Source organism: Hemicordylus capensis, chromosome 4 (assembly GCF_027244095.1).
Source record: "Hemicordylus capensis ecotype Gifberg chromosome 4, rHemCap1.1.pri, whole genome shotgun sequence".
Lineage (NCBI taxonomy): Eukaryota > Metazoa > Chordata > Lepidosauria > Squamata > Cordylidae > Hemicordylus > Hemicordylus capensis.
Window position 1 is genome coordinate 223,056,976 of NC_069660.1, and position 11,815 is coordinate 223,068,790.

At 40.9% G+C, this 11,815-nt stretch overlaps 1 protein-coding gene across 4 annotated transcripts in view; it reads right to left on the minus strand.

Annotated features, from left to right (window-relative positions):
- Positions 1-11,045, minus strand: part of ATP9B (ATPase phospholipid transporting 9B (putative)) — a 282,460-nt gene extending 271,415 nt beyond the window's left edge. Inside the window, exon 1 of one of the 4 annotated variants that reach the window (XR_008306909.1) lies at positions 10,713-11,044. Coding sequence is in view for 3 of the 4 variants with exons in the window: in XM_053249182.1 (XP_053105157.1) it covers positions 10,713-10,807 (95 nt within the window). In the remaining variant the exon portion in view is untranslated. The other 3 variants (XM_053249182.1, XM_053249183.1, XM_053249184.1) reach the window with 3 other exon arrangements.
- Positions 11,046-11,815: the final 770 nt, after the last annotated feature.

An 11,815-nucleotide genomic window follows, 5' to 3' on the forward strand; every position in this document is an offset into this window, starting at 1 on the left:
CCGGCTATAAAGCGGTATATAAATGTAAGTGCTATTGCTATTGCTAAAGGACGTCTCTTGCGTCCTTTCTGCCCAAAGCGCCAGTTCGGGCAGAGCCTTTGCTCAGAGAGGAGCACTGCTTGTGCGCTCCTCTCTCCCTCTTCAATTAAGGACTTTTTCCCCCCAACTGACATGGGCCGGGGTAAGGTGGTGTCGGAAGTTGGGAGGGAGGGTGGGAGTTCGGCGGCAATGGCGGGGATGCATTTTCTTTTTAATATTTTAATGGCCTCCGCTCGACCCCCGGTCCCTGGTCCCCGTCTCTCCTGTGGCCAATTTCCCCCGCCTCCTCTTCCCCAGCTTCACGGCGGCTGCTTCTGTCCTTTCCGCGGCCGGGCGAAGCCACCAAGATGGCTGCCTGGTGGCAGTGTCCGTTTTTGTCTCGGCCGAACTGGGCATGCACTCCGCACATGCCCAGAAGAGGCCAGGGAGGCACGGACACACACTTGGTGTCCGTCCACGGACGGACACCAAGCGTTTTATTAGAGAGGATTAAATAGACACCCATTTGTTTAACTATAGAGGCAAAATAAAGCAATAGCTCATTTATACAGAATCATGTCGATGAATAATTTTGATGCAAGTTCTAGGTCGCTGCAATTGCTTCTTATATAATATCTGACAGAGATTATGTATCTCTATTCACTAATAAAGTTCAAGCATTTCTTGAAATAATGGCAGTATTTACCGAACAAAAATAATTCAGATCCCTTATAAAAATGTTATGTTCTATTTTACAAATATCTTTTAAACTGAGTGCTATTTCAACTATACAAGCACACCAAATAGAAAGATAACAAATAAGCATCATGTTTAGTAACTTGACTTCAAAATGCAGCCTTTGAACTGGCAAGCAATTTATTCTTCTCCAAAAGCAATTTCCCTATTGTGCTGAAAAATTTTGCCATCCTTTTTAAAAACAATACAATGATGAATAATGGATTTTTCATAAGGAAAAATCTCAATTTCTTTGTAATCTGGTGTCGTGTACACTTAATTGTCTGAGGAGCTGGTTTTCCATGAGTGACAAACCAATTAAGGGTAATGTTAGAAACTTTTTATAAAATAAAGAAGCTCTGAAAGCAACATGAATAAAGAAGAATGCAAAACACAGCACGGGTGCTACTAAATCAGAAATGGAGACAGGTATCTTAAAGGAAAAAAGCCTTCCTAAAGAAAAAGAGCATTAATATTAAACAACTTCTTTTTAAAAGCCTAAGAGAAAAGAAAAGAGATTACAATCAATACTTTAAAATTAACTTTTATATAAACATCTGCTGTGAAAATTATACTATGTTATCTTCAAACTTTGATGGCTTTTAAAAGGAAAAGAGTAACTACAATACTGTATTAAGTTTCAGTTACATTTTAATGTCTACTGCTTAAATCATATCTACATTTTAAAAGTTGTTTTCTTTTACATTACAATTACGCAAAAATGCAATAACCAACAGCAAATCAGAGAAAGTATCTGCATAAAGGAGCAATTATGCATATTTATACCCTACTCTTCCTCCAAGGAGCAGTCAAATATTCTGTCATTGTCTGAGCAACAACAACCATGCAAAATTCTAGTTTGTCCATGCACTACTAGTAGGATGGATTGATTTAAATCAAGACAGTTGAAAGTATTATTTAAAATCATCATCAGTGGTGGGGTAGGGAACAATTTAAATCATTGAAAATCTTAATTTTAACTCAATGCAGTAATTACTTCCTAAACAAAAGTGCATAGTAATTGGTTGCTTTAACCACAAAAACATTTAACCTCCAGACTTATATGAGAGCAACAAAACTCAAAACCATGGATTTTCTTACCCCCTCATTCCCCCAAGAACTACTCTGAGGAAACTTCAGGACTAGAATGGGATGCAGCACAGAGCAGGGCAGTGGGACGGAAGAGTTCCCAGACACTGGCACTTCCATGAGTGCAAACACATGCAGAAGGTGTCACTTTGCAGTCAACAGGAATTCTCCTCTCTCACTGCAGCCTCCCTGTACCACATCCCATGACATTCCCAGGCACCACATTCCAATGCCTGATCCTTTGCAGTAGATTTTTGAGGGTTCAGGGAGCTGCAGTAGGGAGAACAGGCAAGGCAGATCTGTGGCATAATTGTCATTGTGCTCATGCAAGTTGGAGGCAACCCACTGTTTTAAAACTTAACAGAGCCTTTATACAACCCTCAGAGGATACAGTTCCGTTTCAAAAGATGCAGGGTTGGATCCAGACTTAAGTCACACAAACAGAAGGGACCTTCTACACATCCTGCTCTTTGGAGGGTCAGGGGACCCTTGGGAATGGCATGAGATGCAACACAGAGAGTGGAGGGAATCCTCAGAAACGAGGCACAAGTAACTTCCCTGAACAGTTCTCGTCTGGTGGAAGGTGCTTGCATCTAGTTTCCACTCACTCACTTTAGTCCCCACACTACATTCCACACCATCCCTGAAAGTCCCCAAACCCCAAGAGCTATTTTTGGGAGGCTCAAGAGACTGCAATGGGTAGAAGGGATCAGGAGAGACTCATTGTGCTCAGACCACTGCATGAGTGTAACTGATTCCAACCTACAATGTTTGCATTAGGCTCAGGTTTGGTTTTGAACTAAGCTATTTTTAAGAGAAGAGTACAGATGAAACTTAATTTTGATAATTTGATTTAAGTTTAAAATTTATTTTTTTTTAAATCATCAAGTTGTACGCACCCTGACTTGTAGGGTGAAGTTGTATGCCCACTTACCTGGGAGTAAGCCTCACTGAACACAATGAGACTTATTTCTAAGTTAACATGCACATGGTTGCCTGTTAATGCTGACGTTCTACATGAATTAACATGTCTTCTTACTGCTCTACCACTACATCTCATAATTTCTGGCACCTCCCCGAAGGGGATAGAAGTAAATAAAAATTTAATTTTTTTAAAAAATCGTGAACTGGAGAGAGGGTTCAGTCCCGGTCCAGATGGCACTGGAGGGGGCTTAGTTTGACCCGAAACCACTGAACCGAATTCCCGAACCAGTTCGCACATCCCTATCTTCCAGTCCTAACTTTTCCTTTGTTGTTTTGAATCCACAGGAAACAGTGCCATAGATACCAGCCTCTTCAATTTCTGGAAGAATTGGCCTTGAAGAATCCATTCTCAGTGAAGGGAATGAATATTTTTCAGTACAACAAAAGTACTCAGTAGATCATAACTTGCTTGACTATATGTCTGCGCACTTCAGAAGTAACAGATTTGATAGCAATATCATGCATGAGCACCTCAAGTCAACCAATGCTTTTGTCCCAGATGTTATAGAAAGACTTGAACTTGTGGAAACTGTGCATATTGTTCTCTAGATTTTACAGGTAACTGTATAAAAACAGACTCCCTTCCACCTTCAGCCAGAGCTTATTCACTGGCAAAAATTTCAGCCCTGACTGACAATTTCCCTGATTTAATTACAGCAAAGTATGCTGAAATCTGGGCAGATTGTATTAACTTCCTGCTGAAGAACTCTCTGTTCACATATCTGCTCAAGCATTATGTGTCACACAGAATATCTGTACTACATAAATATTTCCCAATGTTGGTCTTGAAAAACAACTAGCCCCAAATTTGGAATAACTCTTACTAAAGTCAATAAAACTACAAAGTAGCAAAATAAAAATGTAAACCTATAAATCCAAATTCTTTAAAATAAATGATAAAAGGACTTTAAAAGATTATATTACTATCAAAAATGAAACTATAGGTTGGATTCTAGGCACTGCAGTGTTCTGTGGCTGGGAGCTCCTTCCACTCTCAAAATGATTGCGAGAGCACCACACTATCTCTGTTCACAGAAGGCACTCCTAAGCACAAAACCCCACAGCACAAGAAATTAGGACTCAACTCAAAAAAACAACTGAGTTGAAATTGAGTCAAACCCAATTCTCAATATTAATAAATTGAATATTGCAATACAGTGTTTGAGGAAATTCAAGCACAAAGTTCATGCTTAGGGGTTATATATGCAAGTTTCCTGCAGTATAGCACTTTAACACATAATGGGATGTCGGGGAAGCAGCACCAGTCTCTCTATATGTTAAGTGAATGCATACCCAAGGTCTTGTGTACCGATGGATCCCATATATATTCATATCACATAGTGGCAACCTTTTCAGCATCCACAATCACAGGAATTGCTGCTGAACATATATCCATATATGTAGAAACATATATTCTGTGAACTTGTATAAGTGTGTACTTGGGCAGGTCAGAAATTCTCACATGGATGAAAGCTATATTTATCATAATAAAAAACTGGCAAATGCCAGACTTTTCTGTTTTGTCAATAGGCTCTGTATCTGCTCAATTGCCATTATTATTACAAATGTCATTCTCCTTGTTTGAGCATTCTTCATGAGCATTAACTAGAATATTGTGCTATAATCCTGTCTCATAGGAGTGGGAAAGTGGATTGACTGAAATAGTAAACTGATGTATCTTGTTTTATTACTTCTTTGTGGATACCACTTGGGAAAAACAAGAGACACTATCTCTGGATTGATCGTAAAATAAAGATACCATGAGAATTGACTGATATATTAATACCAAGACATTGACAATGCTTAACTATATGAAAACAAGAGAATGCTTACTATTTTTGTCTAGGGTTTAAGTGTTTTGTTATCAGACATAGATACAAAAACAAAGATGTTTCAGAAGTGCAGTAAGATAGGAAAAAGGCCAGGCAGTAAACATGAGCATGAGTCACACATAAGTCCTGCAACTGAATTTTTTTTAAACTTATTTGAGAGTAGATTAGATAAACTACTTCAAGAGAGACAAGTTTTTAAAGGACTATCATTTTAAAATAAGCTTCTGAAAGCAGCATATTTCAGAAGTTAGTTTCTGAAAAGATATGTCTAAGACAAATGGATATGCTGATATGGAAAATAAAATAAGAATAAATCATATTTTCTAAACAACTCTCTCTCTCCCCTCAGCCCACCCTTAAAGGGCCATTTCACAGAAGCTATCTCCTCAAAAACTCTAAAGGACACATAATTGAAAAAGTAACAAATCAAAGCACACATAAATGGGATCAGTACTGAATGGAAATCTGGCACTGTTGAAACGTACTTTAAAACCCACAGTTTTCAATTTCATCAGAGTGCAACTTTCCATATTGCAGCAATGCAGAATATGTCAATTAAAATATGATACATTAACTTATAAAATCAAATATTTCACAACTATCATTATATGACCTCTTGTCATTATCTACACTGGCCCCAATGAAATTACTTTTTAGAAAGCATACAGTGACATACCTAAATCCCTACATTCTAAGCATGTAGCTGCTACATTCTAAGCAGAAGCTGACATCCTGGAGAAAATACAACTTAATAAAGCATCACACTCTTAGAAAACCTAAGTTCAAAATATGCCCTTCCACCAATGCCAGTAACATTAACAGGACAAAAATTGTCAACAGCCACAACTAAGAATGTAGCTACACCTCCATAAACACTGTATATATCTTAACAGAAGAGCCCATTACTACATAGAGTAATGTAGTAATCTACAATGAGCCCATTATTACAGAAGAGCCCAATCTACATAGACCACTTCTGTATGAAAAACAAATATTGGCATACATCTATTATATTGGTCCTGAGCCATTTTTGGAAGGGCGATATAGAAATTGAATGAATGAATAAATAAATAAATAAGAAAACTTTGTCTTGTTTAATTTGAGAACCTCAGAATATGGACAATCCTGAAATAAATAAATTCTGGCAAACAGCTGGAAATATGAGGACAATAATCCATCCAGAAATCCAATTTTGTAAACCAAGGCCTAAACAGAAATCAAGGCCCATCTCTCATTCACAAGGACTGAAAGAGCGAACATGCCCCTGATTCACAGTGAAATACAATTTACTATTCACCGGGACACATTATTCCTTGTCATTATTCCTTGTCATATCTTTTGATAGCTTGATTTGACTATGTACTGTTGAATATTTCCCTTTTGAAAAGATTTCCATATGCAGGGCTATGCATTCTAGATATGGTACAGTACTATGTACTTAGGGACATTTCATGGATCTGACAAAGTAGGCTATAACCTCCAAAGACAAAGCTCTAGTAATAGTAAAAATTAGTCTCTAAGATACTACTAGGCTCTTTCTTTCTTTTTACATATAAATTTTTCCGAACCATGCTGATTGTACTAATACCTTTCACCCTATTGAGCACAAATTATTAACAGCAGCAGCTATTTCACTAAATTCCTTATTTCTTTCATTTCATAAGAAATTATATTTACAAACTTTTTTGTACAGGCAAACATGTACTGAATTTTGGTATTTTGTTTCCCCACCAAATAAAAAAAAATTGCTGGAAGTCAAAGAGCCAGATGGGCAGACCCAAGCACTTCTGTACATTCAAAACGAGTTTCATTTTCTGATTAGAGCTTCTTCCACTGTATCAGATCATGCTACTGTCAAAGACGTCTGAGTTTTTTTTTGGAACAGCACATCATGGGACTCTAGACCCTTCTACTGAATAAGCAAAAGCTCCCTGTAGCCATCCTGGATGCCACAGAAGCACCTAATTTGAATGTTTTAGCAGTCAAATTAAGTTTTCATCCTAGAATCTGAGAACACCTACAGGCATAGATGTTTGTCAATAATTCTGACAGTCAGAACTACAAGACCTCTGAAATCCAATGAACCAAACAGCACAAAACTTTGAATAACTTGGGAATAGCAGCCCAATGACCAGATTTCTACCTGTTAGACAGGATGTATTTATTATTTATCTTCTATATATTTATACCCTACTTTTCCATCAAGATTGGTTCCAAAAGCAGTTTACAATGAAAATTCACACAATAAAATGTAAGTTTATATAAATATATGAGAGAGAGAGAGAGAGAGAGAGAGAGAGAGAGAGAGAGAGAGAGAGAGCGCACACACGCGCGAACTGTCTCTTCTGGATGTTGGCAGATGATGACATACTCCAGGTTCCAGACTATTCCCTTCAGGGGAAAAGGGAGAAGCAGCTGCATCTGGACTCTGGCTGATAGTAAAAATAACTCACAGGGAGCGGGGACTTTCAATTATCTACAGTCTTACAAACAGAATCCATTAGCAGATTTAAAGGTCCTCCTATAGTGAAGCAGGAATGAACCAAACCAAGGATCTATTGGAATCTGACCGAGTTGTGACGAGTTGTTGTTTTTTTAAAAAGGTCATTACCACTGCAGACTGCACTGAGTAAGTAGGGCTCTCGATGTCATGGCATGTTCTGCAAAAAATTATTCTGGTCTCTGATGTGACCTGCAACACTGGTGGACCTGTCAACGCCAGCAGAGCTGCAGTTTGCACTTCTGAGGATTGGGGGAAGCTTGTCTACAGTTTACCCCAGTGCTTCATGCATCTGCCACTAAGTGTCAGAAGCTCCAAGAGACATCATTGGCAACTTTATGCAGTAAAATTAAACGTTTTACTGTATTTTTAAATACTAAGTAGCTGCGAGAATTTCATTCTGTAGGTAACAGATAACAATAGAAGAGGTATGAATTAGGGATGTACAATTCAATACAAGCTCAAATCAATTTGGGTCAAATTAGGGGTTCAACCACAAATTGAACTGCCCTCAAAATAGAGGGCCCAATTCAAGGTCAAGGAGAATCACCCCCCGATTCGACCCAAATCGATTTGGGTGATTCGAGCAAACTTTTTCCATGGAGAGCTGGTCTACCAATTGGGGTTGGTGGGTAGACCAGCCCTCCGCTCCAGAATCAGCACGTCAGCCCACCTCTAAGGTGGGCAGATGCACTAAGTCCAGAGTGGAGGGCTGGTCTACTTGCTGACCCCAATTGGTAGACCAGCTCTCCCCAGGAAAACTGTGACATTTTGAGTCCTGTTTTTCTAGCTCTCCCTGGAAAAACAGGCCTCAAAATGGTGTTCAATTAATCAATACAACTTTTTACTATTCAGTTCGAGTTCAAATCCAATCACAAATACTGATTCGTGCACACCCCTAGTATAAATGTGCTGGTGGAGCCAGGACTCATGGGGAAAATTGGTTAAGAACTCTGGTTCTGCTACTAAACTGGGTAAAAATTAACTGAATCCTAATCCATGCAATTAAATACCAGGATGGATAAACCAGACTATGGTACATAACAGCTCTGCTGAGATTTGACACCATTGTTTCATACAAAACCGTTGCTGCAGACAGGGCCAGAAGGAATACAATGGGCCAAAGAGAAAAATCCAGCCCAGTGAAGTGAGGTCTTTCCCCTGGGGAACATCAGCATCAGTTTATTATGCGATTATTTGTGCGATGTTGATTTTCTTAACAGCCTTGAGCTTGTTTCAACAAGGAAAGGTGGGATACAAATCCAAAAATGAATAGTACCAATGAAGAAATCAACAAGCTTTTAAAATACAGTTTGAATTAACTCCTTTCAATATTATATATCCCAATACTGAAACAGTTCACCAAATCACCAATACTGAAGTGGCATCACCAAATCAACAACTCCAGCCTCAACCAAGTTATTATGTCAACCAAACAGAAAGAGTACACTTTACTAGACCCACTCCATATCATATGTTATGTAGCAAATACCATAGGCACCTCCCCAGACTATTTAGTCATGACTAAGCTCTCATGAAATCAAAGAGACAAGTTAGTAATTAAAATTTTCAATGGGACTTAAGCATCACTAATGCTGCCCTATGACATGGGAGACATACAACAGAAGTGGAGCTATCTGCCTGAATGGACAAAATCATACCAGAAATGTAAACAGAACTACAAAATATTGTTAGAACTGATTTTTGACACAGTGAGGCCTACAGATTCAGTTCATAGGAAATCTAGGCAGGGATGTTTTGGGAGGGGTGACTTTTATTTGGAACACTTTTATTTGTGGATCCAAGAGCCACAAGTTCCAACATGGTCACGACAGCAGGCATCAGGCATCTCTTCTCTCCTCAGGAGAGCGAACCGTGCTCCCCAGCCTTCTCCCCAGCTCTGAGTTAGGGAGGAAGACCGGGGCTATCTCCTGTAACTGCACTCAATTCAGAGGTGATTCCTTCTTCAGAGCTCAGTAGGAGAAGACCACACCCTATTCCAGAGGATCAGATGCAAATACAAATTCCGGCTAGCTACCAAAACCAAAACTTGGATAGTTATGCTCTTCTCTTTTTATGCCCAGTTAAGACAAAACTGGCAGTGCCGGTGTGATGGGTTTGTCAAGGAGCTAGAAAACAAAAAAGCATTTGATAGTCTATAAAATTAACCCATGCTCAAAATGACAAAATAGTATGTTAAGTACATTGAACATGTGAAAGAATGATACAAATGTTTTCATCTGTATCACTGACATCAGTGGCCCTTACTACAGAGTAAACATGCATAGCACTGCACTATTACCTTCCTGGCTGAAGCTATAGGTAGTGCTTATGCACCAGCATATTAAATTAATAACTTACCAAAAACGAAAGACAGCAATTCCTGCTTCAAGTCAGTTGGCATATCACCTCAGCAAATATGGGTTCTCAAATCCATGTTTGCCAAAATTGTGTGAATGCAGAGAGGGAATTTGCAGGGGGAAATAGGTGGCTGGGAAGTGGGACTGCTCAGCTTTTCTTGTGTCCACTGATTCGGCCCTGCAAATGACCTCACAGTCATCTTCTCTCCAGCTGGACTGATTTCCCATTCTGGAATCTCAACAGTCTGGGGAGCATTTGCAGGGAGAAACTGCCAAGTTAAGAACACACACACCCTCCTGCCTGTTAATTCTCCAACAAATACCCTCCATTCCCAAGCATTAACATTGTAAAGCAAGCAGAAGATTGGAAATCCCAGGCTGGATTTGTACAGTGCAGTTTAAAGATCCTGCTAGAGTCATCTACTTGTAGAAAGAGATTTCTCAGGCAAAATTCAGCAACCAGAGCTTGAGTCTTAACACTTTATGTCGACACTATTCTTTGCCCTTCTCTCAAGAAGTCTATGGTGCAGAGATTACAGTCAATATTTGTGTCTTTCAACATCTTAGTTCAGAAGTGAAAGTATCAAGATTCATTCACTGTGCCCCAAAAGTCCAGTCCTCTAATCCTAAATTGAGTTCTCAGTAGCAATAACAGTACTTTATACATGCTCAGAGACACGATAGCTTTTTATTAAAACTTCGCTACCCACCCACCACCCAACCCAGTTCAGGTAGCTTTGTAATTTAGCTCAGAAGTTAATCCATGGTTCTAGGGAACACTGATAGCAGAGTGTTCCCTAGCCAAGCAGAGTCACCCCAAAATACCAAGGTGACTGACAGCCCTCTTGGCAGGCACAACCCTGCATCTTCCACAAAGTGACCACCACCCTGTCAGCCTCCAATCCATGACAAGAGAACAGCAGCCTACTCCACCACAGTTACCCGAAGGCCTGGGAAGAGTTAAAGCTACAAGGATCTCTTTTTCGCCTTTCAGAGGGGAGGGGGTGGGAGACGAAATGCCACAGAGCCTCAACACTCTGGATCCTGAAGGAGAGAAGTTGCCCCTCCGCTCCTGCTGGGCTGTGCAATACCAACCCATTCTTCCCCTCCGCCTCCAAGCGCCCCCTGGCAGCCATTTCCTTCTCCACTACCTCCTTTCTGGGGGATTGTTTCTGTTTTTCTTCCAACCTGTACCTGTTATGCCTTTGCGCGCCTGAGGCGTTGTTGTAATAAGCTGCCCTTCGTTGGGTGCTGCGCGGCACCGGATGCAGCGGGATTTGGTCCGCCATCTTTTTCCCCCCTCTCCCCAGCTCCCCGCCTCCCTCACCCCGGATTCCCCACCCTCAGCTGACTGACTGAACAGCTCGTAATCACCGACGCCAGCACCTCCCCCTGACGTCATGCTACTGCGCAATGCGCTGGTGACATAACCGGTAGCTGACAGCGAGAGAGGAAGCTAGAGTGAGCGAGGAGTAAACAAGGAGGATGGGAGCGCGTGCCAGAGAGAGAGAGAAAACTCGCTAAGAGCGAGGAGACCGTCACGCCCAATCGGCTTCAGAGAAGCGCTCGCGCTCAGAACGTGGAGGAGGGGGGGATGTGGATTCTCTCTGCATCTGTACGGGAGGGAGGGAGGGAGGGAGGGGCCGGCTGAGGGGATTAGAATTAATGGCGGGAAAGCGAAAGCGCAAGCCCAGAGAAGCGCGGGAAAAGCAGGCCTGGAGGTTGTCTTTCCCCATCCGCTGTCCTCCTCTCCCGGATATGGGGAGAGGTTATAGATCTTCAGAAGCGATAGACAGGCATTGCAGCGGGATTGCAGACCTACAGCTTGCTCGGCCTCCTTTCGGATGAGCGATTGAAACCTGTAAGGTGTGTGCCATGTGCATCCTAGGAGCGAGTCCTGTTGAATTCTGGGCTGAAAACAGGAAGCTGCACCTTGCTCGAACAAGCAGTACCATTTTATGTAACTCTTTTTAAATGTTTTTAAATTGTTACCTGTTTTATAAGCCACCTAATGGCGCAGTGGGGAAATGACTTGATTATTAAGACAGAGGTTGCTAGTTCGAATCCCCACTGGTATAAAACACCTATATCGGGCAGCAGCGATATAAGAAGATGCTGAAAGGCATCCTCTCACACTGCGTGGGAGATGGCAATGGCAAACCCCTCCTGTATTCTACCAAAGACAACCACAGGGCTAAACTTGACCTGTTTTATAGCTGCTTCTCATAGTCACAAAGAAATCTTATGTAGATTTAACTAAAGGTTTATTCGGAAACAACTCCATCTTCTCCTTCTCC